Here is a 22415-nt window from a genome sequence, read left to right as displayed (position 1 = left end):
TCTTATTGACAGACATTGAGAATGCTGTTGTTTGAGAAGTGGTTGTGTGTCAGACCTTCGAGTTCCCCGTCAGTTGCTGTTACATGAGTACATTTTCTAAAATCATTTTCTTTTTAGAATTAGAAAATAGAAGGAGCTCAGGTGTGACCATAGCCTCTTTGTCTGTTAGTGAGGACTTAATGATCAAAAGTTACTTCTTTTCACGCAGGCCCAAGCGAACTGTCGAGTAGGAATTGCAGCACTGAATACTCTAGCAGGCTACATTGACTGGGTGTCCATGAGCCATATTACTGCTGAAAACTGTAAGCTCTTAGAGATGCTCTGCCTGCTTCTGAATGAACAGGAACTTCAGCTGGGAGCAGCTGAGTGTCTTCTCATTGCAGTCAGCAGAAAAGTAAGTTACCACTTCAAACTGACTTATCCTCAGAGCCTCTGCTGGGGGTGGGGGGTGTTTAATTGTATGTTGTAGCAAAAAGACATTGAAAAGTTTGGGATTTATCTGACACCAACTTAGCTACTTGTGTCCAACCCCTTTGGATAAGAGTATGCTGATATTACAGGGATCCATTGGCAGCATGTAGAGATTTGTCAGGCTACTTGGTTCTTGAAACAGCTATGCATCTTGGCACTTCGCACTTAAGAAACACGATAAAAGTAATGTTAAAATTTAAAACTCAGTGTTACGTCAAAAAATCTCAGATGGTGGCAGTGTTGGCTTTATATTGGTCTAGGCTAACAAATGGGACTATGACAGCTTTTCTCCACAGGAATGTTGCCTTCAGGTGTAATTTACTTTGTTTTCATATGAGCATTATTGCCTGACACATTTATTTTTTTTAAATGTTTATTTATTTATTTTTGAGAGAGAGATAGCGAGCAGGGGAGAAGCAGAGAGGGAGGGAGATAGAATCCCAAGCAGGCTCTGTGCCATCAGCACAGAGCCCGATATGGGGCTTGAACCCATGAACCATGAGATCATGACCTGAGCCAAAACCAAGAGTTGGATGCTTTACCAACTGAGCCACCCAGGTGCCGCATGACACATTTAAAAATAGAAATCTTACAGGGGTTCCTGGGTGGCTTGGTCAGTTAAGCATCTGACTCTTGATCTCAGCTCAGGTCTTGATCTCAGGGTCGTGGGTTCAGGCCCCACGTTGGGCTCCATGCTGGGTGTGAAGCCTACTTAAAAAAAAAACAAAAGAAAAAAAATAGAGGTGTCATCCAGATTTTATTTTAAAGAATTGGCCTTTTCTCTAGTGTTCAGTTAGCCCTGGGATTGAGAAATTGTGAAATCAGTGTATTTGATTATATAGGTATAGAAGATGTTAGTACTTGGAGACTTTTAGTAATAGAGTTTGTATTACCTGTGTTTCCCTAAAATTGGTTCTAGGGCAAGCTGGAAGACCGGAAGCCCTTGATGGTCTTATTTGGGGATGTTGCTATGCATTATATACTCTCTGCTGCACAGTGAGTATCTGCTTTTCTATGTGGTTTCTAATTTCTTTGCCATTTACGTATATTATGTAGATAAATCTGAAGTTCTACCTGAATTTTGGCAGTCAGTTGACAGTGTTTTTAATAAAGAAGTCGGGTAGTCTTAAAGGGACTTTTTAATCTTTTTAAAGACCTTATGCTGCAAGTAAGTTGTGGCCATTGACTCTGCACCCAGCCACTTCCACAGTTTTTCCCATTCTTCCCAGATAGCTCATCTTGATTCTGTCTGCTTCTGGTGATCCCCAAGCCTCCTACCAGCATTGGTGCCTAGGCCTGAGAATGCTCTGATCTTCTGTACTAGAGTCTGCCCCAGGCCTGCCTTGACTGCAGAACTCCAGATGCTCCTCCTTCCTTTCCTGCTCAAAGTACTCAATGCCTGAAGTGCTGAGGCTCTTGGAAACAGAGGGAACAGTGTGTTTGATGAGAAATGTATGCATGGGACCTTGTAAACACATTATCTGTCTTAAAATAATGGCTTCTACTTACTTTCTTTTAATTGCTCTGGAAAATATTTGAGCATTACTGATACATGTTTCTTACCCAGGAAGGCAGATAGAACTGTATTACAAAGACAGTTGAACCTGTCACAACATCCTTTTTTTTTTTAATGTTTATTTATTTATTTTAATGTTTTTATTTATTTTTGAGAGAGAGAGAAAACGAGCATGAGCTCACGGGGGAAGGACAGAGAGAGATGGAGACACAGAATCTGAAGCAGGCTCCTGGCTCTGAGCTGTCAGCACAGGGCCTGACATGGGGCTCAAACCCATGGACCGCAAGATCATGACCTGAGCCGAAGTCAGATGCTTAACTGACTTAGCCAAATGCCCCCTGTTTTTTTGTTTTTCTTTTTTTTGTTTGTTTTTTTGATATTCTTAGTACTAGGGACAAATGAAAAGATATGAGACAGACACACATGTATTACTTAAAATTTCTTATTGTCTGTTTATTTTCTTTTTTAATGTTTATTTTTGAGGGAGAGAGAAAGAAAGAGTACAAGGAGGGGAGGGCAGAGAGAGAGGGGGACAGAGGATCTGTAGTGGGCTCCACACTGGACAGCAACAAGCCCCATGTAGGGCTCAAACTCATGAACTGCAAGATCATGATCTGAGTTGAAGTTGGATGCTCAACCCACTGAGCCACCCAGGTGCCCCTCTTGCTGTCCATTTCAACACGGCTTTTATGATGGCTTTCTTTCCTGTAAAGACTAGCTTTGTTTTTAAGGAGTTCTCTTCATTAAATTCATAACATGTCTTCTGGATGGCCACTGTAGTTACTGTTTCCAAGGCCCATTTCTTTTTTTTTTTTTTTAATGTTTATTTTACTTTTGAGAGAGAGAGTGCAAGTGGGGGAGGGGCAGAGAGGGAGACACAGAATCTGAAGCAGGCTCCAGGCTCTGAGCTGTCAGCATAGAACCCGACATGGGGCTCAAACCCATGAACTGTGAGATCATGCCAGAGCTGAAGTCAGATGCTCAACCGATTGAGCTACCTAGGCGCCCCTCCAGGGCCCATTTCTTAGTTCCGTAAAGACCATGACATTCACACTGAGGTGTCCCATCTCCATTTGTGTTACTTACTGATACCTGTGAGTAAAGGTATGATTCAAACCCAGGCGGTTTGAATCAAGACTCAAGAGCCTGCACTGGAAACCATAATGCCATATTGCCCTTCAACATCACTAGAGCCTAGGTCTTGCTTACCTCGAGGCCCGTGCTTTTTACATTATACTCTGCTGGCTCCAGAACACAGCTAACATGGCTGCTGTCCACACTAGTTCTTACTCTCATTAGTGTGAATATCCCTGCATCATTTCAGGTTAGGTTTTGCCAGCAAGTAAGTTATTTTTTTTTTAAGAGCTATCTTGATTCTGAAACAGTAGATAAAGGATTATAGATCTGAACTAAATTACTTGGAGAAATGACACACAAGGTTATGTTTTTATTGCTTTAAAAAAAAGAAACTTACATTGTTCAGAGCAATTTCAGGTTCACAGCAAAATATAGTGAAGGTACAGAGATTTCCCGTATACGCCATGCCCCCACACACGCATAGCCTCCCCCATTACCAACATCCCCGACCAGAGTGGTCCATTTGTTAGAATTGATGAACCTACACTGACACATTAGAATCATCCAGCCATAGTTTTAGGGTTCACTCTTGGGTGTTGTATATTCTATGGGTACATTCTGTGGGTTTCAGCAAATTTGTAAAAACATGTATGTATGATACAGACTATTTTCAGTACCCAAAAAATCCTCTGTGCTCTGCCTGTTCATCTCTCCTCCCCCATCCCAGCCTCTGGTAACAATTGATCTTTTTACTTTCTCCATAATTTTACCTTTTCTAGAATGTCACATCATTGGAATCATATAGTATATAGCCTTTTCCGATTGACTTCTTTCAGTTAGTAACATGCTATTTAGAGTTTTTCCATGTGTTTTCATGGCTTGAAAGTTCATTGCTTGTTAGCAGTGAATAATACCCCATTGTCTGGATGTACCAGTTTATTCATTCACCTACCAAAAGACATTTGGGTTGCTTCCAAATTTTGACAGTTAAGAACAAATCTGTAAACATCCAGGCTTCACATGTTATAAACATGCAAGTTTTTGTGTAAACATGTTTTCAATTTCTTTGGGTAAATACTAAGAAGTGTGATTGCTGGACTTTATGTTAACAGTATGCTTAATTTTGTGAGAAACTCAAATTGTCTTCAAAGTGTCTATACCATTTTGCATTCTCACCAGCAATGAATGAGAGTTCCTGTTCCACATCCTTGGCAGCATTTGGTGTTGTCAGTGGTCTGGATTTTGGCCATTCAAATAGGTGTGTAGTGGTATCTTGTTTGAATTTGCAATTTCCTGATGACATATGATGTGGAGCATCTTTTCATATGTTTGTCATTTGTATATCTTTGGTGAGGTGTCTGTTAAGCCCTTTGGTCTATTTTTTTAATCAGGTTGTTTTCTTATTGTGGAGTTTTAAGAGTTCATCGTATATGTTGGATAACAGTCCTTTATTAGATGTGTCTTTTGCAAATATTTTTCCCAGTCTGTGGCTTGTCTTTTCATTTTCTTGATTATAGTCCTTTTATTTTTGTCAGCGGTATAAGGAATTGTTACATGCTTTGCCTAGGGATCTCTTGTTAAGTCCTCCCTGGGTACCAACAAATGTCTTTTTGTGCAGCTTTTCATGCCTATAAGTGTATGTATGCATTTTGTATGCAGTCGTGTTCAGAGTTTATCTTATTTAACCCAAAATACTCAAAGACCATATAATGTGCAAAATTAGAGTGCTTCTTTGAGGGATAAGATTGCATTGAACCTTATTGCTCATTGATCTTTCAGTGTTTGGTTGGAGGTTTTTTGTTTTTTTGTTGTTGGTTTTTTTTTTTTAGTTTTTTAACTTTAATAATCAGAAATTTGAATGTTGAAGCACAGACCACATACAGCTGCATTTGGTGGGAATCCTTTTGGTTCTCTTAATGTACACCTAATCACACTATTTTCTCATCTTACAGGACTGCTGATGGAGGAGGCTTGGTAGAAAAACACTATGTCTTCCTGAAGAGACTCTGTCAGGTCTTATGTGCTCTGGGCAATCAGCTCTGTGCATTGCTGGTGAGCACTTTCTAGCAAGTTTCAGGACCATTTGAGTAGAACGTTTAGAAAGTTACATTTGTCTAGTGAGTGAAACATGCCATTGATTTTAGCCTTGTGGAAATTGCCCTACAGGTTATTTCATACGATTTTATAGATTAAATTCTTGTAAAAGGGTTTGAATGATGTAAATTTCTCTTAACAAGTCAGTTATCGATGTCAACAGGAAACATCCACATCTATTATTCCATAAAGTCAACGTTGCCATTCTTGTGAATTTTGGTACCTGTAGAATATCAGTTTGCTGAATGCATTACCCTTTGAGGTCTATTAGATTATGAAATATTATGCATTCAAATAAAGAACTCTTTTCCCAAATTTAAAGGATATTGTTGGTCATAAAAGAAAACTTTAGTCTGATTGACTTAGAAAAATACCTGTCTTTAGGGAAATACTTAAGAACTCAAGTCTTACAAGTTGAGAGGACAATTGGTATAGACGTTTACATCTAATGTTACGTCTTTTTGTGGTGGTTTGAATGGTTAGAGAGGACAGATCTTCAGACATGAGATGTATACCATCAAGTGGTTGTTTAATAGATTTGGTCACAGAAATCTGAATAGACCAGGTCTGAAGCAGTAATACAGATTTTTTTCTTTCTGTGATTTGTGAAATGAATGCTCTTTTTTATTTTCGTATTTGACCACAGAATGAGTTTTAATGATAACGATTAAGGAGGTAAATCCTTGAGTTGATGCCTTAGGTCACAAGGAAGTATGTGGTCCTTTTAAAACTGAACTTTGTGGGGGTTTAAGTTCTGTACAGTTGCCCCTTGAACAACAAGGTTTGAGCTGCATGGGTCCATTTATGCTCAGGTATTTTTTGACAATATAGTGCAGTTCTGTAGATATATTTTCTCTTTCTTATGATTTTCTTAACATTTTTTTTCTTTAGGTTCCTTTATTATAAGAACACAATATATAATATATATACATGTATGTATTAATTGTTTATTTTATCAGTAAGGCCCCTGGTCTATAGGAGGCTGTTAGCAGTTAAGTTTTGGGGGAATCAAAAGTTATATGTGGATTTTTTACCCCTAACCCCTGTGTTCAAGGGTCAGCTGTATTTGTCACTCTTCTTGCTGTCCTCTTCCACCCCACCCCCGCCATCAGTGTCATTAATGTAGTGGTCTTTTTGTCCCTCAGGGTGTGGATTCTGATGTAGAAACACCAGCAAACTTTGGAAAATACCTGGAATCTTTTCTTGCTTTCACAACCCATCCAAGTCAGGTAAACTTTATGTAGGCATCTCAAAATTTTAGTTAAGTAAACCAAAATGAAGCACTATGACCTAAAGTAATTAGGAGCTTGTGTATAAAATATGACTCTTAAGGCCCTAGGAAGTAACTATAGTGTCATTTCATTAAAGAATTATTGAGTCTTCTTCCTGAACCAAGCATTGCGTCATGTAGGTCAACAGCTTTTCCCCTCAGGTAATATTCTGCTAGTGTTCTATCAGATGTGAGCTATATCCCAGGTGATTTGCTCCTAAAGGTATTTTAAGTGCAAAAGTCTAATTGATTGTGTTATAAAATTAATTTCTCACATTTAAGGTTTTCCTTGTAATACCACCCTGAGATTCCTGTATCCTTTTTTGCCATTAAAGAAAGTGGTAGAGGGGCACCTGACTGGCTCAGTTAGTAGAGCATATGTGACTCTTGATCTCTGGGTTGTTCGAGCCTCACATTGGGCGTAGAGCTTACCTCAAATAAAACAAGAAGAAAAAGTGATAAAGCTCAGTTCACACTCCAGGAATTGCACCTGACCCATGGTCTGTCTCATTAGTATGTGGTCTGTAACGGGCCGTCATTACTGAAGCAGTACAGCATGGCCAGTTTCAAAATATTACAGAGATTTATTTCCATGAAAAAATACTGTTGATAATTGCTGGGCTAAGTCATAATCTTGGTTATATAAAATGCAGACCTTAAACTGAGGTTTCTCTTTTTTTTCTTTCCCTTTAGTTTCTGCGCTCTTCAACTCAAATGACTTGGGGGGCACTTTTCCGTCATGAGATCCTATCCCGTGACCCTTTGCTGTTAGCAATAATACCAAAATATCTTCGTGCTTCTATGACTAACTTGGTCAAGGTATGCATTGGGAATCAAAATGTGCAGTGCGAATTACACACAATAAGACTTAGATTGGCATCCAAGTGACAGCCCAGTCTTGGTCACTAAGATCTCTTCCTTGGACATGTCATTCTCTTATTCACCAAGAAGAAAGCAGTCCAAACTGGTCATTATAATCTACTTTTTCATATTTTGGAGCACTTTTATAGTAAGTATTGGGCTAGGTGCTAGGAAGAAGTAGGACAAGAGCAATGACCATGACCATGCAACGGGATAATGCTTTTCAGAGATTGAAAGCAGGCAGGGTAGAGTCAAGATTTTAAGAGGAGGTAATATGTGATTGTTTCTGAAGGTCCGTGAGAGTATGAGGGTGACTGAGAAGAGAAGAGGGAGAGTGGAAGCAAATTGCTCACCACCTCTGTAAAGGTGCTTGTGAATTCCTTGAGATCAGCTAAGTGCTTTTGCAGCTGACAGATGCTTAATCTTGATTTGTAAAATCAGAGAATGGGACCTATTTAAGTGTCCTCTTATTTCCTCAAGGAATATGCTAGCACATACATGGCACACCCTGCTCTAATTCTTTGCCATGGTCTTCATTACCATTTAAGTGAAACATACAAAGTTCCATGCTTGTTCCCGGGGGTCAGCATTTAAGGAGACACATAGTTCTAGATTCTTTTTTGCTTATTGCCTACCGTATTAGCACATTGTGTTGAGACAGCCTTATACTCAGGCACCCTAAGCAAATTCTCGAATTTAATTCTCCCTGAGGAATCTAGAGGAGAGTGTCAAATGAGTGTTCTCTTTTCTACCGCTGTCAGGATTATTGGAACTAGGAGAAAATGGTGGACTTGGGGTAGACCAGAAGCAGTTACTTATTTAAAAAGATCTTATGCAGACCCTTAATTCTTCTTTAAAAACTTCTTCAGCTCCTAGAGTTTAAGACTCTTTTGATAGGTCTGTTTTCATCCCCTACCCCAATTATCTTTCTCTTTGCAGATGGGCTTTCCTTCTAAAACAGACAGCCCTAGCTGTGAATATTCTCGATTTGATTTTGATAGTGATGAGGACTTCAATGCTTTCTTCAACTGTAAGTGATAGTGGCCTGGAATTTCTCCCAGTAGTCTAAGAATGGCATCTAGTATTATGAATCATAGTGCATGACCCTTGGGGTTCTATATTAAAGGCCCAAAATCTGGACAGCAGCCTGTTTAATCTATAGTGTCATATTGCAGAGGGTACTGGGATTGCACTCATTCTAGGTATAGTAGCCTCTCTTGCACACACATTACATGCACACACACGCATGTGCACATACACAACCTTTGGACTTTGATGTTTAGGTAGTAACAGTGTGTTAGGCACTTGAATTTTTTTTTATACTTGGGATTAAATACCATCTTACTTTGCTGGTCCTCTAAAAAATACAGGCTATCTTTTTTTTTTTTTTTTTTTTTTTTAATTTTTTTTTTTCAACGTTTATTTATTTTGGGGACAGAGAGAGACAGAGCATGAACGGGGGAGGGGCAGAGAGAGAGGGAGACGCAGAATCAGAAACAGGCTCCAGGCTCCGAGCCATCAGCCCAGAGCCCGACGCGGGGCTCGAACTCCCGGACCGCGAGATCGTGACCTGGCTGAAGTCGGATGCTTAACCGACTGCGCCACCCAGGCGCCCCCAAAAATACAGGCTATCTAATAGCCTAGTTGCGTTCTGGCTTTTCTGTAGCCTGGCTGGTTCCACACCATTCTTTTATTTTTTTAAATAACAGCCTTATGAGATATAATTTGTTTACCATACATTTCACCCATTTATAGTATACAATTCAGTGGTTTTTTATATATTTTTTATATATTTATACTATTGCCACAATTTTAGGACATTTTCATGACCCCCAGAAACCCTGTGCCCGTTAGCAATCAATCATTCCCAGTTCCCCCATCCCCCCGCCAGCACCGGGCAACCAGTAATCCTCTATTTCTATATTTCATATAGAACAGATTATACAATATATGATCTTTTGTGACTGCCTCCTTTCATGTACGGTTATGTTTTTAAAATTCACTCATGTTATGGTGTAATCAATACTTTGTTTCTTTTTATCACCAGTATTTAATTGTATGAGCATACCACATAAGTTGATGGATATTTGAGTCATTTCCACCTCTTGGCTGTTAAGAATAATGCTGCTATTAGGGTGTCTGGCTGGCTCAGTCAGTAGAGCATATGACTCTTGATCTCGGGGTTGTGAGTTCAAGCCCTACATTGGGCCTAGAACTTACTTAAAAAAAAATAATAATAATGCTGCTATACCATGTGTGTACATGTTCTTGAGTGGACAGACACGTTTTTTATTTCTCTTGGGTGTATGCCTAGAAAGGGAATTATTTGATCGTATAGTAATTTTATGTTTAATGTTTTGAGGAACTGCCAGGCTGTTTTTCACAGCAGCCACATTGTTTTACATCTGTACCAATCTAATCTTTTAATTCCAACAGAAATGGGAGATCACTTTTAGTTTGCCTCTTTGAGGATTGAATGGTAGGGCAATCCCTAAAATTTGAAATTTGAAATCCCTAAAATTGAAAATTTCTGGATTTGTTCATCTTTATTGAACATTTGTTACATTCAAAGCACAAATCTGCAGAACAGAGTCTCTGAACATTCTTCTCCTGGGATGGATAAATGAATGAACATTAAGCACCTATTACATGCTGCTTATTGATTTACATCTTTCTCTTGGCAGCCTCCCGGGCCCAGCAAGGAGAGGTAATGAGGTTAGCGTGTCGTCTGGATCCAAAGACTAGCTTCCAGATGGCTGGGGAGTGGCTGAAGTATCAGCTGTCAATTTCTGTTGATCCTGGATCCATGAACTGTAAGATGTTTTTATTTCTAAACATTAGTGAAGTATTGTATCAAATATACATAGGAAATAAACCTTCTGAGCCATACTTAGAACAACATGCTAATAGTGTTCAAAAATAAATTAGGGTAAAACCATGCTCCTGTCAGTTTTGTCTTCACATTTGTTTTCTAACAGAGTCAGCCAATTGCACATTGTTGATTATATTACTTCACTTTGGGCACCATCTTAACAAATTGCATGTCTAGACTTAATTTTTAAAGCTTTTCTACCAAGTTCTTGCATAGAACCATTCCTAAACTCAAAAGAATGTCTTGTTAGGCATAATAGGAGCAGTACGGGGACTTTCCATATCACTCAGCCACCTCATAGCCTTTGGAAATGCCACTTTATATAAAATCCTAATAGCTCTGTACCCAAATGCATAAGCCAGGTAACTTCTCTATACTCTATATCATCTGTTGTCTTGTTAATGCATGCTATGTGTGACAAGATTTAATAAAATAGGAAAAGCTAGAAGCTACTCCTTTGAAAAGGCTCCATATTTACGGTCACTTACCAACCACACTAGTTAGTTGACATTCACAGGATTTAACATTCTGTTTTGCATATTCACAGTTGACTCTAAAGGTCTTGGTATCTAGTAAGTTGAATGTTTGTGGAGGCCAAATGTGTTGCACCAAGAGGAAGCTAGTAAATGGAAGCACTATATGGAAACAAGAAAAGTAATTTGTAAATTATTTGCCTGTGCTCTTCTGTTTGAGTGATATGCTTTAATGTGAAATTGGAGGGTGGCGCAGTTCTCTAGATAATAGCCCTTGCAGTTATCATGAGGCTACTGGATGTGAAGCAGCATTTTGTGTATTAGTTGTTTATTTGGAAGGACTCTTTGTGGTCTCAAGTATCTTAATTAATTCTATAGGTTTTCAAAGACAAGTTATAAAGGGCAAGGAAAGGAGAGATTAGTTGATATATTTCAGTCGCCTGTGATTGACTAGGCACTGTTCTTGATGCTTTCAAAGTGGTTTTATAGATATGACTCACAGAGGTGAATTCACACAGCTCATTGTTAGAGGTGGAGGCAGAATAGAACTTCTCTCTACTTTTAGTTCTTTTTTTCTCTAGGCTGAGAGGGGTTAGATTACCCTGTTCCTTCAACTGTGAAATTAAGTGGTCTTAGTCTAAGACCCCATTGCCTGTCTTCTGTGATCCTGTGACAGTAGTGGTGGTGGTGGTGGTGGTGGTGGTGGTGGTGGTGTTTGTGTTAAAACCCTGTTCTCTTACAGCTGGAACTGGCGAAGGCAGCCTCTGCTCCATCTTCTCGTCTTCATTTGTGCAGTGGGAAGCCATGACCTTTTTTTTGGAAAGTGTGATCAACCAGATGTTTCGGACACTAGATAAAGACGTAAGTAACTGTTTCCTGTGCCGATGGCATAGTGATTTTGATCTCTTTAAAATTGACAGAGGGATTAGAAAATCTGTGGATGTGCATCCTACAGAAGAGGAAATGGAGAATCAGGTTAAATAACATACTCAAGTTCAAATAGCTAGTAAACAGCAGAGCTGAGCCTCAAATTCAAGCCTCTGTCTCTAAGTGTACAGTGTTCAGTCTTTATTTTAAGGAGATAATAAGACAAACCCTGTTAGTACAGTGAACAGCAGGTATTGCAGGGAGGACAGTAATGGTAATCTTGAATTGGAAAATCTTCAGAGATGTTTGCCATTAAGCATCCTTCTCAGTTTACGGCAGGTAGACCAGAATATTCATGTTAGCTTATCAGTGTCCTCTTTCCTGAATATGAATAAATTGATCTTGTTTCTGTGTGTTTCATATGAACTATATCATTCTTTTCTTATCTACCTTAGATGCAGCTATAATTAAGTAGGTGATAGTACATACTGTATTAACTAGGTTTATTAGGTTAAAACCATTGGATCGCTCATTTTAAAGTGATTATGTCTTAGTATGTTCCAGGTTAGTTGCAAGAAGAATCTAAATCCTTTGAAGATAAGTGAGATATATAGTGCTTTTTCTCACAAATGGCATATTAACAAATTAGGTTTTAGAGTCATTAACGTCATCTGCTTTTCCGTTGATTCATTTGAGTTTGAAATGATGGTATTCAGATTTTGTTCCAAAATTTAGGTGGGAAATTGTACTTAGATTCTGCATTTTTACTAAATGCGCCCTTTTTCAGATTTAGATGGAACTGTCAAGAAAGCCCTTTTTTCACTGAATCAAGGGAAATGGTTCTGGGGTTTCCTTTCCTGGTATTTTTAATTAGACACTTTGATGGAGCCAAATATGTGGGTATGACCCTGTTGGAAAGCAGGAGAATGAAGTGGTCACAGTTTGTCAGGTACTTGTCTTTAAAATACATGAAAGGACTGGCAGTATCAGGGGAAGGGTGCCTCGTAGGTTGTAGGCTGGATTGTATGCTAAGTCATTTAATATGCTGGTATTTGGTCAAAATGCCAAATATTAGTTGGTCAAAAGGTACAAAACGTTGGATTGTGTATAAGGGAAAGATGGGGACTGGAAACAAAGCAAAGGTAACAATTAGAAATTGAGTAGGTGCTCACTTTGGCAGCACATACACTAAAACTGGAACAGAGAAGGTCAGCATGGCCCCTGTGCAAGAAATTGAGTAAGAGTCTGAACAGTTAGTGGGGAGAAGAACAATAGAACGAAATTCTTTTTTCCTGAGGAGATTCCTAGGTAGTAGTATTTAGGTTTGTTAGTGACAAACCTCTGACTCTAAAACCTTTTTTTTCTTCACCAAAATAAAATGGGTCAGAATGAAGCATTCCTAAAGTGTTTGGTGAATTGTATATGACGAAATTATTCACCAACTTATTAACAAAGCTGTAACACGTTCTATGTCCCAGAGTGTGCAAATGACGGATCTCAGCCTGTTACATTCCCACTTGCTGCTACCAGTTTCTGACTCTGCGTAGTATCGCCTAATCCAGTGGTTTTACAAACTGCTCACATTGTGCTCTTGGTCCCCACCCTCACCCAGGGTCCATCAGAGCAGCTCAGCTTTTATCCCGTGAGAGAGTTTGACCAAGAGATTCTTTGGCTAGAAAGGATTTTTGAAAAGCTACTTCTCATTTATAGTGGCATTAGCTGAGCTTATATGTCCAGAGGACTTATTTTAGCAATGGATTAAGGTATGGAATAGCTTTGGAGGGGGAGGAAATCACATTTTGAAAACGAGGATTGATTTGCCTCAGACAATAAAATATAAAGCTACATTATTTTAAAGCAGTGTGGTACTCACATTAGATACGGCTTATTGGAACAAAATAGACCAGAAACAACCTGGAGCTTGTATAAGCATCCCAAAGAAATTGAGAGGGATTGGGGTCATTTAATCAACAGTATTGGGGAAAATTAGCTGTTTGAGGAAAGGTCCCTAAGTTGAAAAGCAATGAAAGTAATGACAAAAAAGTGAATTGAATGACTATAACTACGTATTTTTTTCTTAACTTGCAAACTTTGAAAGGCAAACTTGGGGCAATATTTGGAGTAAATACCGGTGGGATTAATATCTTTACTATAAAAGCTTATATCTCTTAAACAATTGGTATCCCAACTTTGGAGAATAATTTGGCAGTGTCTAGTGGAGATGCCTCGCCTTATAACCCAGCAACTTCACTGCTAAGTCTGTTCTCTGAAGAAACCCTGCATGTGCATCAAGCCCCAATATTGAAGAGAATCCTTGTGTGTTGAGCCAAGGAAAAAACTTACTATCCCCCAATAGACTGTACAGAATAGAAGATAACATGTTTATAGAGCAGTAAAAAAAGAACTAGGGTATACTTTGAATAAGGATGATTTTCAGAGCACCTGGGTGGCTCGGTCAGTTCGGCATCCAACTCTTGATTTCAGCTCAAGTCATTATCTCAGGGTTCTTGGGATCGAGTCCTGCATCAGGCTCCATGCTAGTGCAGAGCCTTCTTGGGATTCTCTCTCCCTCTCTCTCTACCCCTTCCCAGCTTGTGCACGTGTGCGCGCGCTCTCTCTCTCTCTCTCTCTCTCTCAAAATAAATAAACTTAAAAAAAAAAAAAAAAAAGGATGATTTCTCATGAACATAATGTTGACCCCCAACAGCAAGCTACAAAAGTAGGCATACAATTCTGTGTAACTATGAATGTGTATATTTGTGGAAAAATATACAGAAACGAGGGAATCCTTGAAACTGTGAACATCAAATTCAGGATAGTGGCTACCTCTAGGGTATGCACACAAAACAAGCACTCTGTCAGTAACATTGTACTTCTCAAAGTGGTCATATGGAGAGCTATTAAAGTATTGCTTATACCTTTTTAAAGGCCTGGAATATTTCACAACTGAAGAAATGCAAATTTATATAAACTCCTTGTTTTACTGCAAAGGTTTTAGGGAATAAACTCAAACTGCTGCTGAGAACATGGTAAGAAGGGCATATGGGTGGGTAGAGAATCAGTTGATGCAGCTTGTAAAGAAGAAAAATATTAATTCAGAAATACCCATACCTCTTGATTAAGTAATTTCAGTCATCCCCAAAAATTTCTTCTTCAAATGAAATAACTGAAAATGTAGCCAAAATCTTTTTGCAGAGATATTTATTAGCACTGTTTTTAGTAGTAAAGAACTAGCAACATTCTCAATGTCTAGTAGTAGGAAAAGCTACATCTTTACGAAAGCACATAGTAGCATCATTTAGGAAAAGTTTTAATAACATGGGGTACTGCTTATAAAAAGCAGTATATAAAACCGTATGTGGTGAACCATATTATGTATTTATAAACCAAAACCTAAAGGTTAATTTACCACAAGTGCTTATTAGCCCTGCCAACCTCCTTTTCATGTCTGTATTATAGGCACTTCCTGTTAATGATGGAATAGAGCTGTTGCAAATGGTCCTGAACTTTGACACCAAGGATCCTCTCATCCTGTCCTGTGTCCTCACTAATGTCTCTGCACTCTTTCCATTTGTCACCTACAGACCAGAGTTCCTGCCCCAGGTCTTCTCTAAGGTAAATGCCATCTCCTTTATAAACTTTGTTTTGGCATTTTTGAGCTAATTATTGTTTTTTGTAACTATTTTTGAGAGTCTTTGAGACAAGCTAATAAAGAGTCATTTATTCATTCATCAAAGATGCAGTACTTACTGTGGATCAGGTACCATGTTAGTAGAAAAGGCTTACTTATCCTTTAGATGCTCTGTTTGGAAATAAAATCACATAAACGGTTGTTGTGCCCATGTGGCATTGCAGTTAATAGCCAGGTGTACTGAAAAGTGGAAAAGAATACCTAAAGAAGGATATCAAAATGTGCTATCAGATTATTAGGAGGGGATTTGTGAGAGGAATGGTCAGTGCGATGTTTTTTGGGTTTCCTGTTTAGGTGAGTAAGTGGAGCACCATCTGAGTGAGAATACTGGATTTGGTAAGAGTAAGGAAGAGGAGTAAGTTCAGTTTGGGGATACTACATTTGAAGTATATGTACAACATCTAGGAGGCACTTCACAGAATACTATTTGAGGTTAAAGGTCTGGACTCTAGAAAATTATAATATTAAGGTGGCATCATCATAGAAGTGCCTACAGTAGAGGTGAAGCTGTAGGGAAGAGGGTGATATGTATGTAGAGATGGACATGTAGCTCAAGCAGGGAACCCAGGGGATCGTCACTGGGGGAGGAAGGCAAAGAACGAGAAGCCCCCAAAGAAGAAAAAAGAAATGAGAACATGCGTTACAAAGTTCAGTAGAACTTCAAAAAGGTGGACTCATTTGTTGCAACAGAAATACTCTATGAATTGGGGAATATCCATGGGGTTTCTTGATTAGACCTTTGTTAGAGTATAATTCTGTCCTAGTGACTAGGGCAGTAGTCATGCTGTATTAGGTTAAAGAGTCGAGAAGTTACACCATGGTGAGGGAATCACCATAGTTGAGTGTTTGGCTGTTGGCTTGGATTATTTGGGGTTTCTGGGACCTTCACCTTTATGAAATGGTTGATAGTAAAGTTGTGAGTCTCAAGCCTTTTGTAGAGTTATCTGAGAAAAAGTCTGAAATTTCGTAACACTGATTGAAAACCCTTTTGTTACACTTTTGGGATTTTGTGGGAAACCTAGATCTAAGTATTATTTTTAAATACTTTATGCATTTGGTACTGATGAGTGACTTTTTTTTCTTACCCTTAGCTATTTTCATCTGTCACTTTTGAAACTGTTGAAGAAAGTAAGGTAAGACCATTAATTCAACAAATCCTAACTTCTGGAGAGCAAAAGTATGAATGCCTAACCCATAAGGCTAGATTTTTTTTATAAGTAGAAGGGGTTATTAGTAAAAGGCAGGACATAGTCCTATGGTATGGTGTTTATAGTAGAGATACTCTAAGGCAAAATCAGTGAACATGTGTATTCATGGTGACTATAAATGTCACTCCATTAAACTCCCACAGTGTGAAAATTGTGAATTTGTCTCTGAAGGAGGTATTTTATGTGATTCTGTGCAGCATCTGTAAATTACATTAAAAGTGGCCCCAAGTTTGTTGAATGTCTTTCCAGGCCCCCAGAACCCGGGCAGTGAGGAATGTGAGGAGACATGCTTGTTCTTCCATCATCAAGACATGTCGTGACTACCCCCAGCTCGTACTGGTAAGCCCCTGGACTCTGACCAGTAGCCACTGAGACCTGTTGAGTTTAGTTACACTGTTCTGTAAATCCAGCCCTAAGTATACCTCGTATAAAGAGAAAGCTAGGAACTGTATGTAGCTTTGCTTCAAGTAAGTATCCCTGAGTTGATGGCCTTCTTCCTCTCCTACTTAGTAATGGAGTTAAAAATGCAAATTATTCCCTCAAAATGTGTGGTTCTTTTCCATATAGATGACCAAGTTTTCCTTGTCAGTGTACACGTTTTTACCGTACTAGGTGGTATTCTTTACTACTGCCAAATGGTGTGCCTAATCTTGAGAGAAGCCAGATGCAAATCCCAGCCCGTTTTGGAGGGTTGCTAGAGGAAATTTTGTACTATTCCAGATTACAAATTAACCAGAAATTTCTTCTCAATACTGGCAGTTATGTATCTTCCTAACATGTATAAACAAACTGATCTTTGTAAATATACTATAAAAGTTGATACAGAAAAAAAGACATTGTTTTCACAGTTGTACTGTGGGGAAGTACAGTTACCCAAATGAGATAAGAACCACCTTCTGCCTGAATTGCCTTGCTTGTTCAGGCAAAAGAACGCTATAACTAAATTACTAAGTGACAGTCTTATAGGCCTGACCTTCCTAGGAATGCCTTGATCCTCTTTCCACCTTCCTTGAGTGACCCACCTCTCCTTGAAAATCAGACCTTCATCACCTTTGGGTATTTTTCTTTGTAATCTGCAGCCCAATTTTGACATGCTTTATAACCATGTGAAGCAGCTCCTCTCCAATGAGTTACTCTTGACACAAATGGAGAAGTGTGCCCTCATGGAAGCCCTGGTTCTCATTAGCAACCAATTCAAGAACTACGAGCGTCAGAAGGTGTTCCTAGAGGAGCTGATGGCACCAGTGGCCAGCATCTGGCTTTCTGAAGACATGCACAGGTAGAGGAGATCCTTTGCCCCTGATCCTCACTGCACTGGAGCACCCATTCTATTTTAAGAGCTATTCCCAGGGTGGGAGTATGAGGATATCAAGGCGTGATGACCCCATTGGTGATATTTGAAGTTCAAAAGCAGTCTTTAATTCTCATTGTTGAAAATGTCACCTTCAGTACAGAGGCATAAGGAGAGAGAAGAAATGAGTAAAAGAAGGTAGTATGGTCAGGAGGCCACAGAGTCAGAATTGCTATGGTGTCTACATTGCAGCATGAACCAATGTAGAGAAATGAGAACAGCCAGTAGAGGCTATATAGTAGGCATCGCATAGACACTTATGTGTGCCCATGGAGCATTTTCAAGCTCTCATTCTTTTTGCTAATGACATTTAGAAGTGGGAAGAGAAGTAGGCGCCCAGGTGGTTCAGTCAGGTCAAGCGTCCAACTCTTGATTTCAGCTCAGGGTTCCCAAGGTTCGTGAGATCGAGCCCTGTGTTGGGCTCTGTGCTGACAGCATGGATCCTGCTTGGGATTCCCTCTCTCCCTCCCCCTCTCTCTCCCCCTCTCTCTCCCCAACTTGAGCATGTGTGCGCTCGCTCTCGCTCTCTCTCTCTCTCTCAAAGTAAATATTAAAAAAAAAAAAAAAAGAAGTGGGAGGAGAAATTTAAACCTTCAAATGACAGCTAACAATATGATTAGGTTCCTTTCACTTTATAACAACTGCTCTTTGGAGCTAAATAATCATAGCTTATTAGCTTTTGTGGAAGAAATTCACTTTGCTTAAAATCATGGTATAACTTGTCTTTGCCACTGCAACCTTCAGAGTGCTGTCAGATGTTGATGCTTTTATTGCCTATGTGGGAGCTGATCGCAAGAGCTGTGACCCAGGCCTGGAGGATCCCTGTGGCTTAAACCGTGCACGAGTGAGTAGACGGCTGGGAATGGGAAGCTGCATTGGCCCCAGGTGGGAATAGGGTGTTGTCATTTGTTGAGTTTCTTAAAGATGTATGTTTTTTTTTAACGTGCATGAGAAATCTGGGAGTCTCCACTTCCCTCAGCTTCTCCTTTCTTTTCTTCTTTACTCTTGAATTCTTGTGTTAGTTCCTACAGCAAAGCAGATGGTCTTTTCTTTGAACTCGTTATTTTGACTTTAAGGATCTCTAACTAGCTCTGAAGAGTGAAGTGTAATGAGGAATTAGGTTAGAATTTGGTGGGCAGTATGAGTCCTCCCTGCCACTGCTGTCTGGGAAGTAGATTCTTAAATGATGATCTAACTTGCAAACCTGAGAGTTTTCAGTTCTTTGCTATTCAAATAAACATTGTTCTTGGTTCCAATATGGCAGAATTCTACTTAACCTGGCAAGTAGTAGGTTGGTTGAGCGTGCCATGAGTGAGGATTAGAGCAAAAGCTGTGAGGGCCCAAGATGGAGGGTGGGTGGGGTGCAAGGTCAGCCAAAACAAGACGAAATGTTGGCAGTCTAAACACTTGGTTGTGAAGCATGTCCAGGCCACCTTCTAATTGGGATCCTACAAGAGGGTCAGTGCAGCCTCTGGAAGGACAACCTCATGTAAAGGAAACTTCTAGAGCCTACCACTGGTCCTAAAGATGGCAATGAAAGGATCCCTCTTAGATTGACCTTACAAGAAGGGACAGGAATTTATTTAAATAAATGGGACTCCTTTCCTTCTCTCCGGCTTCTGTATCACGTTTGCCATAACATTGCATACGCATAATAACACTTGTGGTTTTTCTTGCTCTTTATGGGTATCTTTTGTTTTATGTTTTTCTATAGATGAGCTTTTGTGTATATAGTATTCTGGGTGTTGTGAAGCGAACTTGCTGGCCCACTGACCTAGAAGAGGCCAAAGCTGGGGGATTTGTCGTGGGTTATACACCCAGTGGCAATCCAATCTTCCGTAACCCTTGCACAGAACAGATTCTGAAACTTCTTGACAATTTGCTTGCCCTTATAAGGTGAGTTGGAATAATAGTTTTTCTGTTGTCGGTGGGTTTCTTTTACCTTAAGAATCTCAGAAGTGTAATCTCCTTACATTTCTTCAGATCATGGTGGTAGTACATGGGGGATTAGGTCTTCTTTCTCTCTAGATTGGGGTCTCTTTTTAAAAATAATTCTAGCTCTCGCTTGCGTAAGTGTTGCTGTCCAAGTAAACACATGGAACCTAATCCCAAAATGGCTTTTCTCATTTTGAGCCTTTCCTCTGTGTTCCTCTATTCCTTTATACTTTTAAAAAAAAAAATTTTTTTTAATGTTTATTATTTTTGAGAGAGAGACAGAGTGCAAGCAGGGGAGGGGCAGAGAGAGAGAGGGAGACACAGAATCTGAAGCAGGCTCCAGGCTCTGAGCTGTCAGCACAAAGCCCAGTGCACAGGGCTCGAACTCATTAACTATGAGATCATGACCTGAGCCGAAGTTGGACGCTTAACCGACTGAGTCACCCAGGCGCCCCTTTAATTTTTTTTTAATGTTTATTTATTTTTAAGAGAGAGAGAACGTGAGCAGTGGGGGAGGGGGTGCAGAGAGAGAGAGGGAAACACAGACTCTGAAACAGGCTCCAGGCTCTGAACTGTCAGCACAGAGCCGGACATGGGGCCCGAACTCCGGAACGGCGAGATCATGACCGGAGCCAAAGTCAGACGCTTAACCTACTGAGCCACCCAGGCAGCCCGACTTCTTTATGCTTTATCCCTGCTTTTTACTTTAGGTTTTATTTGTCCAGATTTTTGTCACTAAACAAATTGTTGGAAGCAGGACAGTTGCTTTCTCTAGTAGTCCTTCTGGGTGGTATTCAAATGAGCTCATCTGAATTTATGAATAATGACTCTCAAATGGACCAAACATGCAGTGGCTGAACGTGGCAGAGGAAAGCATGATACATGTTCCTCCTCAGACCAGCAGCATTAGTGTCACCTGAGAACTTGTCTGAAATACAGAATTGGGGCCCCACTCTAGTATTAAATCTGAATCTGTTTTTTAACAAGATCCCCAGGTGGTCTGTGCGTACACTAAAGGTTCAGAGTCACTGTTATAAATCATAGGAGCCTAGTGTAAAGTGGAAGTAGGCCAAGCCTAGGCTTGTTGGTTACCTGAGGTATATTTGATGATTCAGGGACATTCGACGGTGAAAAGTAGGTTATAGCTAGAATTTAGTTCTTACTGGCCAAGGCAAAGTTTGATTCCTTTTTTATATTTTATAGTATTTCTGAGTTATATGTACGTTAGAGCTCCGTTCCAGTGCTTTTGGCCTCTTACTCGGTGGGAAGAGCAGCATCTCAACTGGGCGAGCCAAATTACTCATGTCTTTGGGACGCTGCCCTAGAAGCATACTCCCTAGATCATCAGCCTAAGAATCAAAGGTCTTAATGTTGACCAAATTGGAGATCTGGAGTATCTGAAAGAGTGGTCACTGGGGATATGTCTGTGGAAATAGGCAGTATTTTGTTCTGATTTCAAAAAGAAGAAAGATTTCAATAAAGAAGTAGGGCGTGCATACTGAGAAGGTAGTAAAATATTTAATCAAGGAAAGTTTTTTTTCCATATTGATGTTTTTAAAACCAAAAGGTTCTTCTGTAGCTTGGAGAAAACTGAAAGTGATGAGGCCGGGTAGCAACACACACATCAACTGGGCCTTTCTAGGCTTGTGGCTGGAGGCCATGTGGTAAGAACCCAGACTTGGAAAGATGGTTCGTTTCTGTTTTGGCGAGACCTCAATAGTATGGTTGTCCCTATACTTTTCTAAGAGTTCAGTGTTTTTGGAAAATCCCAAAGTCAATCAAAAGAGATTTTGAAAAGTGTTTACCATGGTTATGGAGCAGTTCCATTCTTTTAAGTCATGTACATCTGGAGCTATTAGAGTTTTGTCTTGTTTTTTCAGTAAATTTTATCTTGAAGTATAGAAGGGCACAAACAGATACAAGAAAAGGATAGGAATTACGGGTGCATGTAGATGAATCTTCACAAAGCGGACACATCCGTGTGATCAGCATCCAGATCAACAAACAACATTAGCAAACGGTCATTAACCCACTCCTCAAGGGTAACCACTATTCTTGCCTTTCAACATTTTGCCTGGTTTTCTGAGCTTTATTAGTCAGAAGCATGTATGCCTTCTTGTCTGGCTTCTCTTGCTCAGTAACATGTTTGTGAGAGTCATCCAAGTTACTGCATGTAGTTGTGGTTTGTTCATTCTCGTTGCTGGTGTGGTAGTCTATCATGTAATTATGCTGTCACTTAGTCATTTAGCATTGACTTTTCAGTAGTTTCCAGCATTTCATTATGACAAACAGTGCAGTGGTACTGCAGTTTGTATTCTAGTAAATGTGTTTGGTGTACACATAATTTCTGTTGGGTTGGGACGGAATCCTACATGTAGGAGTGGAGTTCTTAGTTTATAAGATATGCATATTTTCGGTTTTATAGACGTCTAGAACCAGATAGTTTTCTAAAGGGATGTACTCATTTACATTCCCTCCAGTTGTATATTGGAGCTTTGAGTTTTAACTCCTTGTCAAATAGTCTTATAACACAAGACTGGCTCTTGAGCACTTGAAATGTGATTAATCTGAATTGAGGTAAGGTTTAAGTATAAAATACACACCAGATTTCAAAAACTTAGTACAAAGAAGGAATGTGATTTATCTTGTTAATAATTTTTTGTATTGATGTTGAAATGATGGGTTTTTTGTTTTGTTTTTTGTTTTTGATTTTTTTTTTTTTTTTGGTG

The 22415-nt window shown here is 39.5% G+C and overlaps 1 protein-coding gene across 3 annotated transcripts in view; it reads left to right on the top strand.

The window, feature by feature from the left end:
• Positions 1-22415, top strand: part of XPO5 (exportin 5) — a 49429-nt gene that overhangs the window by 9633 nt on the left and 17381 nt on the right. For all 3 annotated transcript variants that reach the window (XR_007152486.1, XM_047860616.1, XM_047860615.1), the window contains 14 exons: positions 209-394; positions 1391-1467; positions 5017-5116; positions 6304-6387; positions 7122-7247; positions 8229-8319; positions 9974-10102; positions 11377-11495; positions 14961-15116; positions 16284-16325; positions 16650-16739; positions 17480-17679; positions 18496-18595; positions 19466-19647. Coding sequence is in view for 2 of the 3 variants with exons in the window: in XM_047860616.1 (XP_047716572.1) it covers positions 209-394; positions 1391-1467; positions 5017-5116; positions 6304-6387; positions 7122-7247; positions 8229-8319; positions 9974-10102; positions 11377-11495; positions 14961-15116; positions 16284-16325; positions 16650-16739; positions 17480-17679; positions 18496-18595; positions 19466-19647 (1682 nt within the window). In the remaining variant the exon portion in view is untranslated. The remainder of the gene's footprint in view (positions 1-208; positions 395-1390; positions 1468-5016; positions 5117-6303; positions 6388-7121; positions 7248-8228; positions 8320-9973; positions 10103-11376; positions 11496-14960; positions 15117-16283; positions 16326-16649; positions 16740-17479; positions 17680-18495; positions 18596-19465; positions 19648-22415) is intronic.

This window comes from Prionailurus viverrinus, chromosome B2 (genome assembly GCF_022837055.1).
Source record: "Prionailurus viverrinus isolate Anna chromosome B2, UM_Priviv_1.0, whole genome shotgun sequence".
NCBI classification, from domain to species: Eukaryota; Metazoa; Chordata; class Mammalia; order Carnivora; family Felidae; genus Prionailurus; species Prionailurus viverrinus.
The sequence above is the reverse complement of the archived record's forward strand: the minus strand, read 5'-3'. Positions and strand labels throughout refer to the sequence as shown.